Source organism: Mobula birostris, chromosome 3 (assembly GCF_030028105.1).
Source record: "Mobula birostris isolate sMobBir1 chromosome 3, sMobBir1.hap1, whole genome shotgun sequence".
In the NCBI taxonomy this organism is placed as follows: Eukaryota; Metazoa; Chordata; class Chondrichthyes; order Myliobatiformes; family Myliobatidae; genus Mobula; species Mobula birostris.
The window spans coordinates 92,756,824-92,783,660 of record NC_092372.1 but is presented as its reverse complement, the minus strand read 5'-3'; the positions used below and the strand labels follow the sequence as shown (position 1 = coordinate 92,783,660).

Sequence of the window (26,837 nt, the reverse complement as noted above, 5' to 3'; positions counted from 1 at the left end):
CGCCAGGACTGGAGTTATAAGGAAAGACTGAATAGAATAGGACTTTATTCCTTGGAACGTAGAAGACTGAGGGGAGATTTGACAGAGATATACAAAATTATGAAGGGTATAAATAGGGTAAATGCAAGCAGGTGTTTTTCACTGAGGTTGGGTGGGGCTACAACTGTAGGTCATGGGCTGGGGGTGAAAGGTGAAAAACTTAAGGGGAACATGAGGGTAAATATCTTCACTCAGAGGGTCGTGAGACTGTGGAATGAGCTACCCGCACAAGTGGTGCATGCGAGCTCGATTTCAACGGTTAGGAGGAGTTTGGATAGGCACATTGATGATAGGGCTATGGAGGGCTATGTTTCTGTTGCAGATCAATGGGAGTAGGCAGTTTAAATGGATTGTCATGAACTAGAAGGGTCTGTTTCTTGTCTGTACTTTTCTATGACTCTATGTAAGTACTTTGAAATATTTTGAAGTATTTTGATAAACTCAATTGAAAGATGAATGAATGCTCACCTTAATCCCGCACAGCCTGTCTCCTCCAGTGGAACAATGAAGGACAACATCCTGGGCAGCTCTAACCTGAATCCAGTGCTAAGAGTTGCTTTCCCAGTTCAGACTAGAAAAAAAACTTAGAGACGAACCTTTTTTGGTTATTTCCTTGCAATATTGCACACTTGTCTCCTGTCATGTTAACCAAAAAGCTAATTATTTGCAATCACCTAAAATTTGCAGCAACAGCACAGACAATTGGCAACTGTTGCTACTCAATGATCACATGACTCCACTTATTATCATTTTACCCATTTCATGTAAACAGGAAAAATGGTCACACAGGAAAAACAAGTCAACTAGGAACACCCATAACAACTGTACCAACAAAACATGCCTAAATCTTACCATTTATTTACAAGTCATTATAACAAGCTTTCTTGAAATAAGTAAATCAACTGTGTGCTCTCTCCTTTTGTGGGTACTCTGTCCTTACATAGTTAGCATACAACATGATATCATATTAAACAGTCAAGACTACCAAAGGATAAATTCTGTTCCCAAGTGATGCCTTCCTTGTTGTTGTGATCAGTTTTCCTATTTAATTGTGTTACTTGTTAACCTTAGTTGAGAGTATCAATTATTCAACTTTCCAGATCAAACGTAGTGCCAAACTGTAAGCTTAATGAACAAGTTAAGCAAAATTTCAAAAGATGGGAATAAATAATTTATGGTTTAGGGATCTGGAAATGTTTAGTAACTATACAGTATGTTCTAAATACAACAGCTAATTCAGTTCACAACTTCAGACTGCCTCAAGCTGGAGGAAGGTTTGCCCGGATCAGAAATGAAAGTAAGTAAGGTTTGAAGTTTATCAATGGAGACATAAGGAGTTATTAACTGTTTTATAAAATCTTATTACAGTTAGTAATTTGATTGTCATACAGGATTAGTTCCCAAGGATATGTTTATATCAGTGGGGAAGGAAGTCATCTAGTTTTGTTGTGATGTTTTCTGAATTCCCTGAAATGCAGTGCGATCCTATCTAATCTTAGAAGTTTGTGTGAAATCACATGAATGAACTGTGGTATTTAGACAATCAATAATCATTTGCCAACTATATCCTGTTACAATAGAAAAGTAAGAGAAATTTGGGGATAAATCAAAGTTATTGCATTAGCTTGTAAATGTTTTTATATTCTTTATTATAATACATTTCTTGTTAAATATGCCATAAATTTGTTACTTTCTCTAATGATTGTTCATAATTTTCCTACACAGTCCTACAACAGTGATCTCAAAATGTGCTCTAAAACAAAAGAAACAGACTCGTAGTGTTACTGGACAATAATGATATATGGTAGTATAGCACCATGGTACTATAGATAGAACAGTATGGTATATAGCCCAACAGAACACAGTTAACTACAAAGGAGGTTTGTGGAAATTCAAAGAAAGGGGAAAGGTCTGGTTAGTCAGCTCTAGAAGATGAAATCATACATTCCACTGCATGAGTTAAACCCAAGTTGCAATGTTTTTGGCTTTACTGTGGCCTTGCACAGATCTGCTGCTTTCTATGGAGCCACTTTTTGAGTCGTAATTAAGCACCTGAAGGTTATGGGATATGGAAATCATGGAATCATCTCATTAGCCTACCCTGTTCTTTCTCTGCAAGTAATTAGGTGGGAAAACTTAATCATATAACAAAGTGCTTATTCACAAACTGAGAATGCAAGGGTATTATCAGGGTCAAAATGCATAAACCACGAAGTAAGTGCAGAGGTTATATTGTGACTAACCCTAACCAAGACACCTTGACCCATTGCAACCAATGCATGAAATCTGTGTTGCCAGCTCATTATAATGAATTTAGCAGCAAGGCTATTACTCACCTTTTTTCCACATTGGGGTTCAGCCCTAGTTGTGGTAAACACCACATCCAGTAAGACAGCAAGGATTAAAACCAACCCCATACTTCTTGCAAGAGAGATGCTTGCAACTGCAAATTCCACAGGAGCTTCCAGGCAAAGATTTTTGCACACAGCAATCTGCAAGCATCCTGATTGTCAGATCATAGCCTGGACAACCTGTCTTTTGAGGTGAAGCGAAGAAGGAAGGAATGAGGAAAAGAAGAAGAAAAAAGAAAGAAAGGAGGGACAGAGAGAAGGAGAAAGGAAGGAACAAAAGTGGGCTCTCTTCTCATCTGGTTTCGGGAGGTTTTTAATTGGGAAGAGGCTGTTTTAAGTTTGACATGAGTAATGTGGTTTAAGACATGGATGCAGAGGTCACGAACATGATCAAATGAAAACATCATCAGGATCCATCTAGCATGCCAACATAACTACTGAATTTCAGCCAACCAGGTTACTGAACCATCATTTGAATCCCAAACCAGGGAATGACCATTTCCAAAGTTAGAGAGTTATTCCTCTTCAGTTTACCATTCTCATCACCACCATCAACAGCCCTGGGTCACCATCAGCTAAAACTTTAACAGGCCTAAACAGGCTGGCTGAGCTGTGTTGATGGAAACACGGTACCTTTAAAGATGAGAAGTGACCTTCCACTCAACTTCATCATGACTCGTCAGAGCCTTGCCACTATTTTCAAGGCATAAATCTGTAGAGCAATCTAATACTCTCCATTTATCTAGATGAGAAGACGTCCAATATCTATCAAGTAGCTCCGCTTCATAAACTAGTAAATAATGTGCTTGTTAGAATACACAGCTTTAAACATTCACTCAGTCCAACACTGGCACTCAAAGGCTGCAGTGTTGACCACTCACAAAATGCATTGCAACAACTGAACTCCTTAATTTCTGCAACAAGGTAGACCTATGACATCACTTAGAAATGTTACCACCTACAACTTCACACTCAAGACACATAGCATGCTGACTTGGAAAGTATTGCCAACTCCTCATCATTGACAGAGCAAAACCCTGGGGCTCCTTACCCAACAGTGCGAAAACCACACCAACTAGGTTGGCTCAAGAAGGCAACATCCAAGAATAACAGAAGATGAATTTACGTTATGAATAGCCACAGGGGCAATTATAACATCTAAAAGTCTGCTTAAGGAAAAGTTGTGCCATAAATTTCAGACTCATTATTAAACCAAGACCAGATTAATGTATTGGCGATGTACTACACCAAAGCTAGCCAAGAAAATACATTAAGGACCACAACACTTTAAGTATGTTGGTGCAAATCATGCTCCCTCTGATTCCACCCATCCGTGACTCTTCCAAGAAGTTGTAACTAGTTTTGGTGCTCAGAATCAAATGTAATCAGAAAGTGTAATTTTGTAAAAGTCATATTTTCATATTTCTAGAGCTGGGTTAACCATCAATAACTCATCATCCATTAAATTATTCCTCTTTACAGTAAAACACTCTCACCTGCATGAATCAAACCATGCTACGTGCCATTCTTAAATGTTGAAAGAAATATTTTTGAAACCTTCTGTAGCATTGAATAAACATCCTGTTGATGGGTCCCAACCTGAAACACTGACTGTCCATTTCCCTCCACTGACGCAGTCTGACTCATTGAGAACTTTGCTCCATATTCCAGCATCTGCAATCTCTTGCATCTCAATTCTGTAACACTGCCTGATTACATTCGTTGGTGAAATTATCTGATGATTTATATTGACTTAAAGTTAAAAACCACTTCTCAAAAGTACAGGTAATGGAATTTGAAATGTCAATGCCAGCCAAAAGGTATTATATTCTAACATCTTCTCATAGAATTGGCAACCCACTTAGATGGTTATAATAAATATTTTATGCTGCATTGGTGCAGCAGAAGGACATTTCTCTCAATTCTTGCTTCTGCCATTATCGTATGATTCCTGCCTTTGAGAGCATTTGTAAAGCTGTTGGGGATTTGCTCATTAACAGTTGATATTGGGCATGTCTGTTGCAGACTTTGTGGACAGACTCCATTGCACCACTGGCCTTACGTCAATCGTTATGAGGCGTATCGGTGGAAGATCACAATTGTCACACCCAAGGCATTGAATTACTGTAGACCTCAATATATCAGGCACAATTAGTGATGAACAGAAAAGCAGTTGCTGGAGGAACTGAGCAGGCCGAGCAGCATCTGTGTGGTGGGGGAGGAAGGAACTGTTGATATTTCAGGTTGAAATCTTGCATCAGTTCTGCTACTCCAGATTACATGGACTGTTCGTTTCTCACCACAGATGCTACCTGACTCATTGAGTTCCTCTAGAGATTCAGAAATTTATGTCAAAAGAATAGCTCTCCCCATAACACCCCAATAATAAGCAACAGAGATCTCCGCTTAGTTTTTAATGATTTTTAGGATGTGAACAACATTGCCATGTTGATCCAGAGGATACTAGGAGCCAAGCACACTGTCTGGAACTAGTGTGATATAAAGATGAGACGTGGTAAAAATGGCAGAGTACGACCTAAGAAAAACATTAATCAACCACTTTGGATTTTATCGTGTCAGCTCTGAGTGTGAGCGTGTTGGAATACTCGAAACATGTTTCTCATCAAATCGAATGAGCTGGCCACTAGGGAGCAGAGTATTGCATTGCGCACAGGAGGAAGCAGAGGGAGAGGGAACGAGGGCACAGCTGACCATATTTGCCACTCACTATGTGCACACTGATTGTACCTTTCCTCTGGTAGCTCACTGACCCAGATCCTTGGGAGAAGCCCATCAGTGCAAATGTGAAGATACCAGCATATGATTCGTTTCAATGATTCATTAGTCACACCTTGTGTCTCCTAACTCCAAATCTATTTTTCTCATACTTTGAATGCAAACAACTGCACCATACAGTGTAAGATCACAGGTTCAACTTAAATTCCATCTTTGGTCAACAGGAATGCAGCAGGTTAATGTGTTCATCCAGGTACCTTTCAAATGTTCAAGGGTTTCTCTCCCTTTCAAGCTGTGAACTCCAGCTCCTGCTGCTCAAAAATTGAACTAGTTTTTCTGAGTCTCCTTAATTTCTTTATCAACTAACTTCAAGCAATGCTCACTGATTGCTGACTTCTCCACTGAAGGAAAGAGTTCTTTATTGGAGATACGCAGATGCTGGAACGTGGAGCAGCAAGCAATCTGCTGCAGCAACTCAACTGGTTGACAATTATCTATGGGGTGGGGGGGGGGGGAGAAAGGAATTGCTGCAGTATTCTTTTCCTCCTAAAGATGCTGCTTGACCTGTGGAGTTCTTGGGCAGATTACTTGTGGCATTAGTTCTTTACAGTTTGTTTTGTCTGGATCTCGCATAGTTTTACACTCTCATTCTCCTTTGTCTAGACCAGATTTGTTATCTCTGGAGCAATCTTTCTTCCTAACTGTATCTCTCCAGTCCTAGTTATATCTTTGTAAACCTGGACTGTGACTTTCTAGTGCCTGCACATGTCACCTGTGGAGTGATGAACAGAACTATACAGATTACTTTAAGTAGTGTCTTGTATAATCATTGCAAGCTTGATCAACAAAAGGCACATCTTCTTTGCCTTCTTAACATTATAGCCAACTTGATTTGGGGGATTTGTGAACATGTACTTCAAGGATCTTCCTTTACATTAGTTACATTAGCTTGCTCACAGACTGGCTAGGCTCATTTAATCTAGAACTATTAGTGTGGAACTCTTAGCACACAGCCCCATGACTACCTGTGATTCAATAACTATTATTGTGTGTTCTGTATATACATCTCTTCCTTCCTGGGAGCTTAGATGTCCAATTTATATAGATAGGTTGATGACCAAAAACTACTGTATATTAGTATAATTCTAAAAGAAAGAGTATGTCTTAATCATATCACTGGAAGCCAAATACAGTGCTAATCACATAAAACAGTATATTTTCCCAGATAAAGTACATATAGTTACACCTGCTCAGCCATGCAGCAAATCAGAACATTAGCAACCCTCATGTTGCATCCAACAGTTGCGATGCTCCAGCAAGTGAACACTCACAAATACCAATGAATGAATGAATGCTGTTCCTGGATGTAAATTCCTAACCTGGTAAATCAACTGGTTTTGTTAAGCAACATGGTAAAGAAGTAAACAGATGAAGACTGGATTCCGCAATTGAGGGATCAAGTGGAAATTTGACTTCTGATTTACTAACACACATTCAAAATTAACCAAGACTTTTTATGCAGTGACAATGATTCAGCGATTCATTACAATCTTGTTGTCAGCTTAACAATCATTTAATCCACAGAATTGATAAATGGACAGAGCAGTGTTCTTGTAGTAAAATTAACAAGTCTCTGTGTTGTTTTCATTAAAATATGAGTTGAAAACATCCTTCATTTACACATTAAAATATATTATCTGAACAATCCAATGTGTAAGCTAAGAACTGCATAAAGTTCTTTAGGCACAGTTCTACACAGTATCAAACAATGCACTGATTCAATGCTGCTCATAGGGTTTCATTGATTTTAAACTTTAAAACCTTGATGAACAGGATTTATAACAGACTTAAATGAGCGCAATGCATTTCATCCATATCAGGAAAGTACGTGCATCAAAGTTTCAAGTGAATATATAATGTTTATTTTAATTGGCAACACGGTCTTAATAAGCATCTACCTTGCAGACCCCATGCAGTCCTGATTGCAGAGAAACACATCAATCACCAGGCTCCAACAGACAAGTCATTACTGTAGGCAATTTCTAAAGATGGCTCTAAACCATTTTGCAAAGAGCCCCTCATAACTGATGGCTAGCAAAACAGAACTAGCATTAATTCTGTGGGTAATTACAGGCTATTCAGCAAAAATGATTTATTTTAAATTTCCTGTACAGTCATTACTACAAAATTACCTAATTCTGGCTGCAGAAATATGATAGCCTCCTTAATGCCCATTCCTAATTTGTTTGTATCTGGTAGCAAAGTGATGTCAATATCAACATTTAACGTTTCAGCTGAGTAGAAGACTATTTATTCATAAAATCTTCATGCAATCTAGCACAAAGTAGATTGGTCAATGTTTCTGCTTTTTTCACTTTATCAGCTGTGAATACCAGTGTTATATTATGTCATTGTGAAACAGAGGAATAGAAATACACTCTCCATTCAGGACCCTGGTCAGACCCAACTTGGAGTACTGTGCTCAGTTCTGGTCACCTCACTACAGGAAGGATGTCGAAATGATAGAAAGGGTGCAGAGGAGATTTACAAGGATGTTGCCTGGATTGGGGAGTATGCTTTATGAGAATAGGTTGAGTGAACTTGGCCTTTTCTCCTTGGAGCGATGGAGGATGAGAGGTGACCTGATCAAGGTGTATAAGATGATGAGACGCATTGTTTGTGTGGATAGTCAGAGGCTTTTTCCCAGGGCTGAAATGGCTAGCATGAGAGGGCACAGTTTTAAGGTGCTTGGAAGCAGGTACAGAAGAGATGTCAAGGTTAAGTTTTTTATGCAGAAAGTGGTGAGTGCGTGGAATGGGCTGCCGGCAACAGTGGTGGAGGCGGATACGATAGGGTCTTTCAAGAGACTCTTGGATAGGTACATGGAGCTTGGGAGAATAGAGGGCTATCGGTAACCCGAGGTAATTTCTAAAGTAAGTACATGTTTGGCACAGCATTGTCGGCCGAAGGGCCTGTATTGCGCTGTAGGTTTTCTATGTTTCATAGACTGATGCCAACAGTCAGTAACTTAAAAGAAGTTTGATAATCCTTATTTTTTATCCCTTACTGTTATTACTTTCCATTTCCTTATATACATTAATATAACTGCGTAGACAATTGTTATATCAACTTTCCAAATATCTGTCTGTGAAGCATGATTTAAATTTTACTTCCTGCTCACTTATCACTAAAAACAAGTGAGCTGCTCTGCAGAACCATGCTGATAATCTGACATTGCTTGATGTATGAATAAGGTAGACCTTGAGTGAAGTGTAAACAATAAAATTTTGCATTTGATTGGACACAACTTGATCTGAAATGAAATCTTCCTCTGTAAGTTGAGAGCCTGTAGTAAGTAAAAGTAATCATTTGGAAAAAAATTTTCTTCCACTGCTGCGGTTAAGTGGTCGGCTTTTTAATAAAGGCACCTGACTTGTAGCATAGAAGGACAATGAATATACCACAAATATATGATAGGAAAGGTAATTGTGCTCTTCTTCAGTGACTTGACAAAACAAATATAATTAAATGAAACTAAAGGTATGATCTATGAAAAACAATACAGATACTAAGAAGGTTTTTAAAATGGTGAGGGCATAGTTCAGATGTATTGCCACTGGTTTTTCCCCAGGGTAGATGAGTATAAAGTTAGAGGACAAAGGTTTAAAGTGAGAAGAGAAAGATTTAAAGGGGGCACGGGGTGGGGGGCTAATATTCACACAGAGGGAGGTGAGTATAAGCATTGAGCTGCCAGAGTTAGTGCTGGAGGCAGGCACAATTTGTTTGTTCGTTGTTTATGTGTCGGGTCGCATGACATGGGCGATTGTGGTCCTTCCATGACGACAGATGATTTTGGCAAACTTTTCTACAGAACTGGTTTGCCATTGACTTCTTCTGGGCAATGCCTTTACAAGACGGGTGACCCCAGCCATTATCAATACTCTTCAGAGGCTGTCGGCCTGGTGTCAGCGGTCGCACAACCAGGACTTGTGATCTGCTCCAGCTGCTCGAACGGCCGTCCACCACGTGACCCTGATTGGGTGGTAGGGCTAAGCAGGTGCTACACCTTGCCCAAGGGTGACCTGCAGGCTAGCGGAGTAAAGGAGCGTGTTACACCTCCTTTTGTAGAGACGTATCTCCACCCCGACACTCCAGGTACAATTACAGCATTTTTTTAAAAATTGGACTGGTACATGTATAAGAACGGCTATGGGCCAGACAGAAGTAAATAGGACTAACTCCTGGGGAATCTTGGTCATGATGGATGAGTTAAGCTGAAAGCCCTGTTTCTATGCTATATAACTCGACATATCTAAATGTATACCATAGTACCTGGGATACATAAAAGGGATTGATAAAAACTTAAAAATACTGGATTGAATCACTGAGATCAGAGGAATATGAAATGCACATTGTGTCCATGACTGAAAGCAAAAGTGTTTTTACATGTTCAGATCTGGCCAGAATATTCCTTAAGTTTGCCCCATAATCAAAGCAAGCAATGTGGCAGGCACGATTCTGATGCCCTATTCCAATAATGTACAAAAGTCCCTTGGGGCACCATTATGTTCTTTCTGAATATATCTGACGAGCTACAAATCACTTGTTGACCTAATCATACCCTTCTGTATTCTGAGCATAAATCATTTATTTAACTTCTTTTTTACCCTGGGGAGGTTTCAGAATAGCTTTTTTTTACAGTAATAGGCAGAAATGACATAGTGAAGGAACAGAAAAGATGATGGCTTGTTTAGGCAGGATTATACGCAAATATGTTTCAGAGATGAAAAAAAAAGAAGGCATTCTCCGCAACATAACAAGACAAAAATACAAGTTAAAAAGTATTTCAAATCAAACATAAAAAATGCAGAAAATTAACATAATAATTACAAGCAGTCTAAGATACCTTTTCATAAAAATTGACAGAATTCATGATCCCGTTTTCCAGTGGCCTCACAATATCCACTAAATCTATCATCTATTAATTGTTAGTAATTCTTTTTCAAAAGAACATAATTATTAAGTATTGGAGCAGTACAGCACAGAAGTGGGTCCTTTGCCCCATCTAGTCTGTGTCATTCTGTTAATCTGCCTAGTACCATCCCCATCTAGACCATAGCCCTTCAGAACTCGGTAATCCATGGACTTATCCAAACTTCTCTTAAATGTTTAAACCAATCCTGCATCCATTACTTCTGCTGGCAGCTTGTTCCACACCCACCACCCTCCGAGTAAACAAAATCTCCCTCAATTCCCTTTTAAATATTTCACCTTTCACTCCTAACCTACAACCTCTGCTTCTAGTTTTACCCAACCTCAGTGGAAAAAGCGAGCTTGTGTTTACGCTATCTATGCCTCTCATAATTTTGTATACCACAATCAAATCTCCACTCATTCTCCTGTGTTGCAGGAAAGAAAGTCATATTCCATTCAACCGTTCCCTATAATTCAATTCCTCAAGGGTCAGCAACACCCTTGTAAACTTTCCCTGCACTCTTTCAATCCTCTATTGATATCGCTCCTGTAGATAGGTGACCAGAATTGCTTGTAACACTCCATTTTTGGCTGTGCCAATGTCATAAAAAATCTTCCACATAACATCCCAACTCCTGCACTCAGTACTCTGACTTCTGAATGCCAAATTGCCAAAAGCTCTCTTTATGACCCTGTCTTCCTGTAAAAGCACTTTCAAGGAATCTATATTCCCAGATCCCTCTGTTCCACCATGCTCCTCAGTGCCCTGCCATTCTCTGTGTACGTCCTACCCTGGTTTGTGCAACACTTCACACTGGTCTGCATTAAATTCCATCTGTCGTGTTTCAGCTCATTTTCCCAGCTGGTCCAGATGCCACTGCAAGCTTTGATGGCTTTCCTCACTGTCCACTTTGCCTCCAGTCTTGGTGTCATCTACAAATTTCCCACATTATTATCCAAAATTATTAATATTCAGTAGATGACAAACAGCAACGGACCCAGCTCTGAACCCCACAGCACACCACTAGTCACAGGTCTCCAGTCAGAGAGGCAACCATCTACTACCACTCTCTGGCTTCTCCCACGAAGCCAATGCTGAATCCAATTTACTACTTCATCCTGAATGTCCCACACACAAATTTTCAGTAATAATTCAGTTAAGGGGAAGTTCCCCATTTTTGTGCAGCTGACAGGGGATCTCAGTGGGAACTGTTGATACAGATGTGGATTTCAAACAACCACTAGTCTGAAGCTCTTCTGCAACTGGATTTCCAACATGCACAGTCAATAGCTTGACTCTTCGTGAAGACAAACAGTTTTACACCAGTATTAGTGATAATCTCTTTTTAAAGTTTCAGTCTGCACTAGTAGTCATGCCTTCTCCATAGCAAAACTTGTGCATTTCACAGCAGTGTGCTCAGACAAGGAAAGATCAAGAGAGAGACGATGGAGTGGAGTAGATCAATGCTTAGGGTCTAGACAGCTGACAGCCAAAAGTGGGGCAAAGGAGCTGGAGGACGTGAAAGAGGTGATAGAGAACACTTCATGGAAGATAGAGGCCTGGAAAGGAGAAAGATATGCAGATGATCCAGGACCATTCATAAATTTGATCCTGAGGAGGTGAATTTTAAAATGCAGAGTAGAGACTAATGTAAAACACAGTGATGGGTGACTGGTGCAGGCAAATAAACCTTGGGTGTATAAAATTATGGGTAACTGGTGATACATTAAAATAGTTCATTCTGGAGATAAGACACATGAACCAGAATTCCAACAGCAGGCAGTGGTCATTTGCTAAAATTATGGTGATATACTGAAGGTGGAAGTCCGTGATCAGAATGTGGAGTTGGAGACTTATTTCGAGACCAAATTGCAAATGATATGAACTGTTTAATTTCACATTTGTCAATAAGCAGAATAGAAGATGGTCAATGGAAATGAAGATGAAGGAAGAAAGCTTGTCACCAGAATCACAATCAGCTTGGTCCCTCCTTGTCTTACTTGAACAAAATGGAGTTCATCCACAATGAAATGTCAGGTGATGGAGGGTATGAGAGAGGTGGTGGAGGGGTAGGGCTGCATGTTGCCAGCAAATCTGAAGGAACAAGTAAAGGTTAGCAAGGGAGAGTTTGGGGATGAAAGACAAGCCATTGCAGTCTGGTTCTAAGTGGATGGATGAGAGTGGAGTCAGGTTAAGGCATTCCCACTCAACTGGACAGGAGCAGAAAAGGGTGGGTGATTAAGAGATGGCATGTTCTGTTACTTCAAAGAGCCAAAAGCCTTACATTAGTGACTCCTGAGCTTGAGATTTGTTACATCAGTGATAAGGAAATTATTGGAGAAGATTCTCAGGAAATGATATAAGTACCTTTGGAAAATCATAATTGGAATGTTTCGAATGGCTTTGTACAAGGTAAGTCCCGTCTCACAAATTTAACGGAGCTTTTTCAGGAAGTGTCAATGATGATTGGCAAGAGTTGAGCTACAGTATGAGTGCTGTGTATATGGACACTGAACATTTTTCAAGATCTCTGTTGGCACAGTGAACTGGATCCAGAATTGGCTAGGTCATTGAAAGCAGGGGACAGTGATAGAGGGCTGTGCTTCTGACTGGAGATATGTGACCAGTGGCTTTCTGCAAGGATCAGGGCTGGGGACATTGTGTTCGTAATATATACTTATGATTTGGATGAAAGTGTAGCTGGTCTAATTAGCAAGTTTGAAGGTGATACAAAAATTGGTAGAGGGCTGGATCATGAGGAAGGTTGTCATATGGTACAGCAGGATAGGGATCAGTTGGAAATATGGATGGAGAAATGGCGGATGGAGCTTCACCCTGACAAGTGTAGATAATGCATTTTGAAAGGTTATATGCAAGAGGGAAGTGTACAGTATGTAGCAGGACCCTAAGGATGTTGCAGTACAAGTTTGTGGCTCATGAAAGTGGCAACACAAATGGGGACACGATAAAGATGGCATACAGGATACTTGCCTTGATTACGCTGAGTATAAAAGTTGTAAGTCATGCAGCAGCTGAATATAACATTGCTTGGGCCACATTTAGAGTGTTATATGCAGCTCTGGTTGCCCGTCTGCAGAGAGGATGTGGAGGCTTTGCAGGAATTTGTAGAAGGCACACTGGGTGTTGCCTGGATTAGGGAGTATTAGCTAAAAGGAGATGTTGGACAAAATTGGATTGTTTTCTTTGGAGTATTGAAGGGGAAACCTGGTCGAAGTATACAAAATTATTAGAGGGTCAGAGAGGGTAGTTCTTTTTCTCAGAGTGGAAATATCAAATACTAGAGACGTAGATGTAAAGTGAGAGGGAAAAGCTTAAAGCAGATTTACGAAGCAAGGTCTTTATATACAGTTGGTGGATGGTGGTGTAAATGCGCAAAAGTCACTCGACGTGGTAACCACACCCCCACAGTATTGTAACAAAGGTCACTAACAATACAGAACTGATCAGAGAAAAATATATACAAAAAGAGGAGGGAGAAAAATACTTCTCCCATTCATAGGAATGACCATATGTATGAATGGTGAACTTTGAATTTAATATTATGGAAGGGTGTCATTGTCAGACATTCTTCGCCCATACCCCTGCATGGAGAGGTCCCACCTTGAAGTTGCAGAAAAGAATACCATGGATAAGTGGACGTTTGAGGTGAATAATTTCCAAAACGATAATTTTTTTAAACAAGTGGTGACGTGCCTGGAGGTGAGGTGGTCCATGCGACTGATGGAAGAGTGGAGAAAGAAAACTCCAAGAACAATATCAGAACAAACAAGGAAAGTTGGATAGTCAACTTAATGAAGTCTAATGACTATTAAGTTGGCCTCGTATTCAAGATAAGGGTTTGTTTGTAACGGGAGTCAACCCACTAAAGCAGGAAGATAATGGACTAGAAACAGTAACAGTTGCTGGGGGCGTGGAAGGGTTTACAGGGAAGGCTTACATCGGGGGAAATCGAGGATGATGGATTTGATGTTTGCAGAGTGAAAACAGAAGACAGCAGTTCCCAAAGATGCCTGATATGATCCAGGCAATGTTGATGGTCCTTTCTCCCCGGCACCTCCGAGGCACAGATAATGGGCCACACACTGTCAAATCACCAGGGTGGGAGAAAGTCTGATTTCTACTTCGGAGGGTGGGAGAGGATGAGGACACCATGGACAGATTAGTAAATGGTGCGGAATATGGACAGTCGCGGAATAATAAAGCATTTCAGTCCGACTGGCTCTGAGCGCTATTTTGGCTCTCTCTATTCGCAGCACCAAATCCTGGAAATATCTACTCTTAATATATTAGTAGCAACCTCAGATCACCACTGACAAAATAATCCCCATGAGTTTCGCCTCTTTCAGTTAAATTCCCGGTGCAATTTAAGGGCAGGGAAGTGCGGCTGCGTTATGAGTCCGTGCGCTGATGCCGGCAGCAATGTTTCACAGTTAAATATCTGCTTTCCGTGAGTCACAACAGGTAGCAGCGGCAAAATGTACCTACCTGCGGGGCAGTTGCACTCAGTTGGTGCCTCTCTCACAGTTCTCCGTTTCGCTGCGTCTTCGTGGAATTTCTGCTGGAAGAGAAGGGACAATGTAACATCTTTCAGCAACTTGATCGGCGGGGTCTTCTTTGAGGTGTTCGGGAGCAAGGCGGCACACCGGGTTTAGAAGTGTGCCAGGACCAGGAACGGGCCCCCTAAAACGGCAGGGCAATGTGGTACAGCAGCGAAGTGCAGTCAAACTGCCGAGCAAATTACAAGTACAAGCGAGAGGTGTGCAACACTCTCCCCACTCTTGTCAGTTCACCGACGGGGTCTAAAATCGGCATTGTCCGTTCGGTTAACACTAGGACATTCTGCAAGCGACCAGGAGCGATGCACGGTAGCAGCCGCGCTGGGCGGTCCTGGGACTCGGACAGGGGATCGGCCGCCGGGATCTGTCCGCTACCTGGCTCAGGAGGTGCTCCACCTTTTCCTGGACGAGCACCCGCATCCGATCGGCCGCCGACCCGGCGTCGTGGGGAGGCAGCAAGGCAGCCCCCTTCACATTCTCCAGGTCGAGGATCCGCTCTTCCAGCTGCGAAGTTTTGACGCTGAGGCAGATGCAGAAAGCCACCGAGCCCAGCGACAGCACGGACCACAGGGCGTTGGAGAGGGACCAGCAGCCCCTGACCCCCGGCGGCGCCAGGCTCCGAGCCACCCCGGCTCCTTCAACCTGACGCTTGGGACTCCGCTCCGTGGACGCTTTCGGCATGCTGGGGTCTCCACCGCAAGCCAATTCTCCAAGCACCAAGCCCCAGTGAGTGCAGTCGGGGTGAAATCAACACCGATAAATCCTCCGTGGCAACTGGACAATGCAATAATTCACAATATATATGGAGAGATCTCTCTGTTTCTCTCTCTCTCTCCCTCGCCCAGTCTCTCCAATGGGGGCTTTTTCTGTTCCCCTAGTCTGGCCAGCTTCAGTGAATGGACCTGTTGCTGTGGCCGCTTCTACCTGTGACTCCGGTAACTGAGTGAGGATGGTGTGATCGGCTCCTGCCTCGCTCCTCGCTCTCTCTCTCTCGCTCTCTCTCTCTGCCTGCGTCTTGCCAGCGATTCAATATTCTGGACTAGTTTGCCGCGTACCGACCGCAGACGGTAAATACGGCTCTAGATCGCAGCCGCAGGCTGATTAACATAATTGTGTTTAGATATTCAGGCAGAACCTCCCCGGCACGGCCGGCCGGTGCGGGGAGCAGCGCCCCGTACCGTGCTCCCCGGATCTGACAGCAACCCGCCCCACCGCAAACTCGGGCTCGGGGGCAAAGCTCGAGATATTCGCGTGGACGACTTTTAGTGGGTGGCAGCATTTAAAGTTAAATCCGGCATTTGGTCAGATTTACAAGCGCGGAAGCTAAAATACCGGCTGGTGGGAACTGGCGGTGGGCACTGAATGTACCCCGACAGAAACGCGCCAAAGACGGGGGCAAGATTTGACCTAGATCACCCGCATCCCACTCCTGCCTCAATAAAAGACCACGCACAGACTGACTGGACCAAGTTAGACCACAGGTAGTCTATCATTAAACAATAGAATAAGCACCTTTTTTAGCAAGCAGCTAGCGTGGGTTAGCGAAAACCCTCTCCTCCATTCCTCCTGGGGTGGGGCGGGGGGATCTGTTGCCATTTCAATTCTAATGAAAGGGTTTCGGCCCGAAACACTAACTTCTGCTTCTTTTCCCGCGCATGCTGCCGGACCTGCCGAGGGCGACCCACGTGCTTATTTTACACGCTGGCTTCCTGGTTTTTTTTCGGGGGTGGTGATGAGACTGATGGGTGGGCCAAGAGGCTCCTACCTCCCTGGGCAGTTTGTGAGGAGGTGCGCACATTCCGTCATTTCAAGGCTGCTGAGGAGATCGCTATGTTCTCATAATACAACGTAAATGTACTCAATCACAATCGGAATGCCCTTCTCTAAGCAGGTAATGGGCCAGGGATTCCCACAGGTCAATGGCATATTGCTTATTTCCAAAATTCTCGACTCTTTTCTCTCGTGCACTGGGAAATCTCTTGCTGTGAAAGCGGTCAGAGTAAAGTTACCGTTTCCAGAGTCTGGAGCCGGGCCTGTGAATGACATGGGCGTCGGGTCGGTGCTGAGTAACATTGAGGATGGTAGTCCTGGGAAGGACACTGGGATTGGTTTGCTCTGCTTTACAGTGGATTTGGAGAATTGTGAATTGTGAATTGTGAAATGAGAATTGTGGTTGTCCTCAATATATCTAGAGGCAGTTTGGTGTGACAACTCCACAAAATGTAGAAAGTAGAACTGGACACTCTATATGGACTTTCTCAACCTCACCAAAGCCATTGACTATATCAATCAGGAGAGACTGTGGAACATCATGCTCAAATTCAGCTCTTGAAGAGACCCATCTCACTCATATGCTTGCTTCGTGACATGCAAGCTGTGATCCTAACAATAGGGCCCATCTTGGAGTAGACTGATGTTAAATAAGGCTGCATAGTGGTCTTGACCTGTATGGCAATACTGCACCTCACTTTTAACAAACTTCCTATTGGAGTGGAGCTAACACACAGGAACAAATGAGAAAGTGCCCAACCTACATCACCTCCACTCCAGGATTAAGGAAACCCAAATCTCGTCATGTAACTGCAGAATGTATTTGACACTGAATATGTACATATTCAGAGATTTAGCTTCCAAATAATTGTTGATTCATTTACTGATGTATGTGAATCAGAGTCAGGCTTAATATTACAAAAACTTGTGAATTACAGTAAGTTTATATATTAAATAGTTAAATTAAATAAGTAGTGCAAAAACAGAAAAAAGTAGTGAGGTAGTGTTCATGGGTTCAATGACCATGTAGAAATCGGATGGCAGAGGGGAAGAAGCTGTTCCTGAATCATTGAATGTGTACCTCCATCCTGATGGTAACAATGAGAAGAGGGCACATCCTGGGTGGTGGGGGCCCGTAATGATGGACAACACCTTTTTTGAGGCAGCACTCCCTGAAGGCCTTTTGTCAACTTCCAACGCTCAGCCACTATAAAGAACAGCCCTCCAACAAAAATAGTTGACAGGAGCATAGGAATTATTGGGCACTACTCATACCTTGGGAGCTGCCTCTTTAGGAAGACAGACATCAATAATTAACCTCAGAGTCGCAATCTACGCTCCTTGTTTAAGATCAAGCCCTCAAAACCAGCACAGAGGTATAGTCTACAGGGTAATAGTGATCCCTGTCCTTCCGCAAGTCCCTGACGCAAAGACCTTTTACAGCTGGTAGGTACCTCCATATTCTGAAGAGGCAATTGGCTCTTTCCTTGAAGATAGTCATGATTATGGCATCTTCAATGCCCCCATCCCACATGTAAAGGATGAGGCTGTGGATCGTTGACTAAAGCTTTTTAGCTGACAAGTTTTAAAACCAGTGGTCATATTGACTGCTCCTAGGGTTTTATTTTTTGGTTAGCATTGATATTTCTGATTTCTTGTTAGCTGGAATGGTGTCAGCACTGCAGTAGATAAATAGTTGTGGGATGAATCACAGAGCATACATGAAGGATAAAAGAGTGATGAGGAGATCTTTGGTGTTCCACCCAATTCCATATTTGTCTCTTGAATGTATCAATATTTAGCCCTTTTAACTAGTTAAGCAATGAATGTCCACCCAACTTGTCTTCCATTTTTTTCCCATTAATAGACAACATAAAAGCAACCTGTATTAGCACCATCACCTCCATTTACCCCGCACAGATGGACTGGGTCACCATTATTTCACTTCTCTCCATCCATCCCTGCAACTCCCTCTAGTGAAGAGAGGCGGATTTTGAGGTGATCCGGCATACTTTTGCATCACCCATTTATGGGTAATTAAAGAAATCAAATAAGGTCAAAGAGGGAAGGAGCTGGTTAAGATCTTAGATTCAGTCTATTGATGGCTTTTAAATTGGGAAACGATGTACAGGTAAAGATATCCAAAACAATACACATATCACAATACATGTGATTGGAAAGAGTGGGATTAAGATGATCCTCTCAGTAGCTGCATGGCATTTCAATGAAGGTTGCCTTTAACCTGACCCATTTAGTCCATGCACAAAATGCTGGCTGTCAACTGAACGTTGGGGGGGGGGGGGTGTCCACAATTTCTGAATCAACGACCCTGTTTAAGAAAGGCTCTAAAAATAAACCAAGAAATTATTGGCCAGGCAACCTGACGAGTGGGAAAGTTATTGGAAGGTTTTCCAAGGGAGAGGATATATAAGTATTTTGATAGACAAGAGGCTGATTAGGGATAACATGGCTTTGTGCGTGGCTGTTAGTGTCTAACCAATCCTATAGAGTTTTTCGAGGAAGTTACCAGGAAAGTTGATAGAGGCAAAGCAGTGGATGTTGTCTATATGAGCTTTAGCAAGGCATTTGGCAAGGTCCCACATGGAAGTTGGTCAGAACTAACACAGTGAACAGGAGGGCCCTGAAGAGTGTGGTAGAACGAAGGCATCTGGGATACAAGTCCATAATTCATTGAAAGTGGTGGCACAGGTAGGTAGGGTTGTAAAGAAAGCTTTTCGCACATTGGCCTTCATAAATCAAAGAACTGAGTACAGTAGGAGAGTTATTATATTGAACTTGTATAAGACATTGGTGAGGCTTAATGGAGTATTGTGTGCAGTTTTAGTCACCTAACTACAAGAAAGATATAAATAAGGTTGAAGGAATACGGAGAAAATTTTATAAGGATGTTGCCGGGTTTGGGGGACTTCCGTTATAGGAAAAGGTTGAACAGATAAAGACCTTGGAACATAAAAGATTGGGGAGAGATTCGATAGTTATACATAATTATGAGGGATATAGATAGGTTAAATGCAAGCAGGCTTTTTCCACTGAGTTTCAGTGGGACATCAACAAGATGACAAGTTAAGGGTGAAAGGCGAGAAATTTATGGGAAATGTGAAGGGAAACTTTTTTGCTCAGAGGGTGAAACATGCTCCTAGTACAAGTGGTACATGAGAGCTCAATAGCTACATGGGTAGGAGTGGTATAATATTCTGCAAAGTCCCAACCTATTCTTGATCCAGCATTGCACTCCAACTTTTGAATGATATTAAATTGTTGCTGCCCAAACACCAAAAGAGGTCCTTTTTAAGATGTGAAAGAAATGTTTCTGCTTTGCTTTGTAGTTAGTCCTCTACTTCGTGGAGCATTCAACTTCGGATTATGAAATTAGCAGAGTGGTTGGTTTCGTTGTATAATGGCCAATAGAGTAGCAATGCCTGCATCCTACATCTCAAACATGGTCAGACTGAAGTGACGCTCAGGCCCTAATTCGTGGTCAGTAGCTTCTATCAGTTCCCAGTAAGTGAGCACAATTGACATTCGGCATACAAATAACACAGAGGTGTGGGTAATCCTGTTGTTACAAATTACTGTACCATTGGAGAACTTATTTACAAAAGCTACCCTCTGATCTTGGCGTCAGAAATCAGACATAGACTTAGGAAAACTTGGCATTCTTTGCTAGCCTCAGTGGATGATTAAACAGTTACAACAACAGACATGTTTTCTTTCTGCATTAAATAGAATATGTACACATAACTGTTACGTAGCTGGTCTTCGTATCTGTACATGATCAGAACATTTCCAGCAACAGGCTGCAGTCTGTGTCATGGGTTTGAACGCTTTCTCAAGTTAATGCTAGACAACAACTATCACTTTTGCTTTGTGTATCCTGTTTGTTATTTCCTCAAATAATTCCAACATATTTGTCAGGCAAGATATTCCCTTAAGGGAACCATGTTGACTTTGGTCCTTTTTATCATATGCCTCCAAGTACCCTGATCCTTAACAATCAACTTCAGCATCTTCCCAGCCACTGAGGTCAGGCTAAAGGGCCGATAATTTCCTTTCTTCTATCTCTTTCCCTTCTCAGAGTTGAGTGACATTTGCAGTTTTCCAGTCCTTTGGAACCATGTTGGGGTTTGGAGTTTCTTGACAGATCATTACTAATAGCTCCAAAATCTCTTCTGCCACCTCTTTCAGAACCCTGGGGTGTACACCATCTGGTCCAAGTGACTTGTCTACCTTCAGACTTTTCAGTTTCCCAAGAACCTTCCCTGTAGTAACGGCAACCCAGTCGCTGCGACTCTCCCCAGTAGATTGTCCTCTTCAACAGTATCCAAAGCAGTATGCTTATTATTGAGGGGCATAGCCACAGAGGTACTCTGCACTGGCTGCTTGTTTCCTTTCCATCTCCTGAGAGTAAACCAGGTACCTGTCTCCTGCAACTTGGGTGATAAATAGGAACTACAGAGAGGTAGTCACCCCTGTTTTCCATATGAGCCGAAGGTCATCGAGCTGCAGCTTCGGTTCCTTAACATGGTCTCTAAGGAGCTGCACTTGGTACAGATGTGGTTATCCAGGAGCCTGGCGATCTCCCAGAGTTCCTACATCTCATGCAAAAAAAACATAACACAGCCCTTGAAGTCATTCTCACTGCACTAGCTGCTGAAGAAGGAGAAACTTGCCTTGCCCATGCCTGTTGAGCTAAAGCCTCTCCACTTGTTCCTGCCTTATTTTTATTTTCCCTTGCTAATGAAATGTGATAGTGTTGAATTGCAGGGTGTTGTACTTTTGGTCAATTACAGAACTGCCCATTCAATCAGCTGGTTCACACTGGTGGATCTATCATGCGCTGAAGGCTTTGAATACTTTGAATTAAATTTGAATGGTTTTCCCAAATGTTGAGAGTTTAAACAAAACTCCATATGGTTTCGGCCCCATTCAAAGCATCAGAGTTCCATTGTAAGAAACCCCAGCAGGGATGATCAGTAATAGAAAAGTGAAAAAATTAGGGTTAAAATTGTGCCTGACAATTGTCAAAATTTGTATGATCAAACATTCTTTGCAAAATTTGAAATGAATGAAAAGTGCATGTGAATCATAATGCTAACCATGAACACACCAGAAGTGGAGAATGAATCTGTCTGGAATACATCTGTATTACAATTATCTTCTGAGCCAAAATAGGTAGGTTAACAGTGGGCTGAGTCAGAAAGCCATGTCATGTGCCTAACTGTAGTTCTTGGAGGTCTGAGTATTAGTACCTTTTTAAGAAAATTGTGGTAACGGAAACTGATACAGAGACTTGCAGTATTGAAAGGCTTGTCATATGAGGAGGCCTCTGGGCCTCTACTCACTGGTATTCAGAAGAATGAGGGATGACTTCATTGAATGTTGCACAGCCTCGATGGATTGGATGTGGAGAGGATGGTGTATGGTAGGGGAGCCTAAGATCAGAGGATACAGCTCAGAATAGAGGGGCATCTGTTTAAAACAGAGATGAGGAGGAACCTCTTTGGCCAGAGAGTGATGATTCTGTGGAACTCATTGCCAAAGATGGCTGTTGAGGCCAAGCCATTGGGTATATTTAAGGCAGAAGTTGATGGATTCTTGATTAGTCGTGAAGGGAAATGGACAGAAGGCAGGAGATTGGGGCTGAGAGGGAAATTGGATCAGCCATGATATAGTGGAGCAGACTCGATGGGCCAAATGGCCTAATTCTGCTCTTGTATCTTATTCTCATAACTCGATGAGCTTCACATCACTTATTTCTAATAAAAACAACTGAATATTCAAACTAAATAAACTTAATTCCACTCCTTCTCAATCAATAGACTATATACTGACTATCTGAAGACCCAACACTAATCTCTTTCAACTAAAGAGATTGACTAGGACATCTAGGCACACACAATCCCCATTAAAAGGCCTCGGCAGAGAGACTGTTCAAAGTTAAATTTATTATCAATGTGCACATATGTCATTAATACGACCCTAAGTTTAGTTTTCTTGTGGGCATACTCAGTAAATCCAAGAAGCACAATAGAATCAATGAAAGACCACACCCAACATGACAAACAATCAAAGGACAACAAACTGCAAATACGAAAGAGATAAAAAAATAAATAAATACGTAATAAATATCAAAAACATGAAATGAAGAGTCCTTGAAAGTGAGTCCATAGGTTGTGGGAACATTTCAGTGATGGAGCCAGTGAAGTTCCTCTGGTTCAAGACCCTGATTGTTGAGGGGTAGTAACTGTTCCTGAACCTGGTGGTGTGAGTCCTGAGGTTCTGGGATCTTCTTCATGTTGGCAGCAGTAAGACAGCATGACCTGTGTGGTGCGGTCCATGATGATGGAATCTGCTTTCCTGTGACAGTGTTTCATGCCAATGTGCTCACTGGTAGGGAGGGCTTTACCAGTGACGGACTGGGCCATATCCACTACTTGTTGTCTGTTCAAGGGCACTGATGTTTCATTACCAGGATATAATTCAGTCAGACAATATACTGTCCACCACACATCTACAGAACTTTGTCAAAGTTTTAGATGTCATGCTAAATCTTTGCAAACTCCTAAGGAATTAGAGGTGCTCCTGTGCTTTCTTCATAATTGCATTTATGTGCTGGCAGGTCCTCTAAAATGTTAAGAACAAAGAAATTAATGGCACTGACCCCCTCCACCTCTGACCCTCTGATGAGGACTGGCTCATGGACCTCTGGTTTTCTCCTCCTGAAGTCAATGATCAGCTCCTTGATCTTGCTGACATTGAGTAAGAGGTTGTTGTGGCGCCACTCAGCCTGATTTCCAATCTCCCTCTGATATGTTGATTCATCACCACCGTAGATTCAGCCTACGATAGTGGTGTCGTCAGCAATCTTAAATGTGGCACTGGAGCTGTGCTTAGCCACACAACCACAAGTGTAAAATGAGTATAGTGGTCTCTAACCGCACAGCCTTGTGGTGAATCTGTGTTGCTGGAGACTCTGGAGGAGATGCTGTTGTCAATCTGAACTGGCTGGGATCTGCAAGTGAGGAAATGAAGGATCCAATTGCACAAGGGGGTATTGAGGCCAAGGTCTTGAAGCTTGTTGATCAATTTTAAGGAGATGCTGGTATTGAATGCTGAGCTGTAGTCAGTAAAGAGCATCCTGATGTATGTATCTTTGCTGTCTAGATGTTCAGGGTTAAGTGAAGAGCCAGTGAGATGGCTCTGCTGTAGACCTGTTGCTCTGGTAGGCAAGTTGGATTAGATCCAAGTTCACTTCTCAGTTAGGAGTTGTACAAATCTCAAAGTAAATTTATTATCAAAATACATATATTATCAAAGTACAACTTGGGCATTCAACCAGTGTGCAAAAAATCAACAATGAGATAGCTTCTGCTGTGGACCTGTTGTGCCGGTAGGCAAATTCGAGTGGCTCCAAGTCGCTCCTCGGGCAGGAGTTAATATGCTTCATCAGCAACCTCTCAAAGCAGTTCATCACAGTGGATATAAGCGCTACTGGATGATAGTCATTGAGGCAGGTTACCATGTTCTTCTTGAGCACCGACATAACTGAAGCCCACTTCAAGCAGGTGGGTACCTCAGACAACTGAAGCAAGAGGTTAAAGATATCAGTGAATACTCCAGCCAGTTGATCAGCACTGGCCTTTAGTACTTGGTCAGGTACCCCACCTAGGCTGGATCCTTTGTGTGGGATCACCCTCCTCTCACATCGGCCTCAGACACTGTAATGACAGGCTGTTTGGAGGATGTGGGAGGTCGTGAAGGTTTCTCCATGATTTGACTGTCAAAGCAAACATAGAAGGCATTGAGCTCACCTGGAAACAAAGCCTCTTTTGTCACCTACTGTATGTCACTCAGTTTCATTTTGTAAGAGGTGATAGCATTCAAGCCCTGACACAGCTGTCAGACATCCGCTGGTAACTCGAGTTTAGTCGAGAACTGCCATATCAAACGTGAGGTGGCTTTGTGGAGACCATACCTGGAATTCTTGTATCTTACTTGGTCACCATACTGAATACCACTGATCTGGCCCTTGGCAGACAGCAGATCTCAGGGTCCATCCAGGGTTTCTGGCTGGGGAAGACTCTAAATGATTTTGTGGGGAGACACTGGTGTTTCCTTAACCCACTCCTTCTCTGTTAAAACTTATCACTACCTCTTTATCCACATTTCTCCGCTGAAGGATTATATACAGACGAGTAAATGACCTTAACCAAAATCATGTTCATCATCACCGACCTACGCCATGAAATATGTTGCTTTGTGGCAGCAGTACAATGTAATACATAAGTACAAAATATTACCATAGTTACCCAATGGAATATAAACAATAAATATGTTGTGGAAAATGAAAGCAAAATAGAGAGCAATACACACTCAAAACTCAGCAAGTCAGGCAGCATCAACGGAGGGGAATAAACAATCGACGTTTTGGGCTGAGACCCTCCTTCAGGACTCAAATGGTAATGCCGTGCTCAAAGCTGCAGAATCCAGTTTAACATTACTGACACAAGTTTACAATTTGTTGTTTTGCGGCAGTACTACATTGCAGTACAGTATATAATAATAAAAACTATTAATTACAATCAGAAGTAGATATATCACGTGGCCAAGTGGTTACGGCATTGGATTAGTGACCTGAAGGTCGTGAGTTTGAGCCCCAGCCGAGGCAGCGTGTTGTGTCCTTGAGCAAGGCACTTAATCACACATTGCTCTGCGACGACACTGGTTCCAAGCTGTATGGGTCCTAATGCCCTTCCCTTGGACAACATTGGTGTCGTGGAGAGGGAAGACTTGCAGCATGGGCAACTGCTGGTCTTCCATACAACCTTGCCCAGGCCTGTGCCCTGGAGAGTGAAGACTTTCCAGGCGCAGATCCATGGTCTCACAAGACTAACGGATGCCTTAAATAAATATAAAAAAAGAAAATCAAATTAAAAGAGTCATGCAAAAAGTGAGGGAAAAATACGGAGGTAGTATTCATGGATTCATTGTCCATTCAGAAATCTGATGATGGAGGGAAAGAAGCTGTTCCTTGAGAAGAGGCCATGTTCTGGGCAATGGGGATCCTCAATGATAGATGACGCGTTTTTGAGGCATCGCCTTTTGAAGGTGTCCTTGGACTCTGAGGAAGCTAGTGCTCATGATGTAGCTGGCAGCGTTGATAACTTTCTGCAGCTTTCTCCGATCCTGTGCAGTGGCTCTTCCAGAACTTACAGTGATGCAGCCAGTTACAATGCTCTCTACGGTACATCTGTAGAAATTTGTGAGTGTCTTTGGTGACATATCAAATATCACCAACATAGCCAATGTTGTGGCTTCTTTGTAATTGCATCAATATGTTGGGCCCAGGATAGATCCTCAGAGATGTTGACACCCAGAAACTGCTCACCCTTTGCACTTCTGATCCCTCAATGAGGACTGGTGTGAGTTCCCTTGACTTCCCCTTCTGGAAGTCCACAATCAAGTCCTTGATCTTACTGATGTTGAATGCAAGGTTGCTGTTGCAATACCACTCAACCAGCTGATCTAACTTGCTCCTGTACACCTTCTCATCACCGTCTGAAACCCTGCCAACAGTGGTTATGTTGTCAGCAAATTTATAGATGAGTTTTGAGCTGTGCCTAGCCACACAATCGTGGGTGTAGATAGAGTAGAGCAGTGGGCTAAGCACGTATCCCTGATGTGCACTAGTGTTGACTGTCAGGGAGGAGGAGATGTTATTTCCAATCTGCACAGACTGTGGTCTCCCCAGTGAGGAAGTTACAGAGGCCCAGGTTTGAGAGCTTGCTGATTAGAACTGAGGGTACGATTGTGTTGAATGCTGAGCTGTAGTTAAAAAACGAGCCTGATGTAGGTATTATTATTGCCCAGGTGATCCAAGGCCGAGTGGAGAGTCAGTGAGATTGCCTCCGCTGTAGACCTATTGTCGTGATGGACAAATTGTAGCAGGTCCAGCTCCTTGCCTAGGTAGGAGTTGATTCTAGACATGACCAACCTCTCAAAGCACTTCATCACAGCAGGTGTGAGTGCCACTGCGGTATGATTGTCATCCTTTTGAAAAAGGTTGGAATCTCCGACTGCAATCGCACTCTTCCCTTGGCCAGGACTAGAGCACCTTGACCACCTTGCTTCCCTGTAAATGGAGTGTGTACAACGTGGCTTGGCCATCTAAGTCCCACTGCTTTTGAATAGATTCATGCTTAGTCAGAATGGATCCCTTTCTCCAACAAAGCATGGCAGTGGACTGACTGCAGGTTAACAACAACTTTCCTACCCAATTAAGGGGCTTTAATACAGTCAAAGGTTATGGAAAAAAGGCAGGAGAATGGAGTGAAAGAGGGAGAATAAATCACGATGGAATGGCGGAGA

General features: G+C 42.5%; 1 protein-coding gene across 1 annotated transcript in view; it reads right to left on the bottom strand.

The window, feature by feature from the left end:
- The window catches only part of LOC140195684 (collagen alpha-1(XXV) chain-like), a 518,311-nt gene extending 502,646 nt beyond the window's left edge, over positions 1-15,665 (bottom strand). Inside the window, exons 1-2 of the mRNA XM_072254398.1 lie at positions 15,054-15,665; positions 14,608-14,677 (exon numbers count right to left, since the gene is read on the bottom strand). Of these exons, the coding sequence (XP_072110499.1) occupies positions 14,608-14,677; positions 15,054-15,359 (376 nt within the window). The 5' untranslated portion in view covers positions 15,360-15,665. The remainder of the gene's footprint in view (positions 1-14,607; positions 14,678-15,053) is intronic.
- Positions 15,666-26,837: the final 11,172 nt, after the last annotated feature.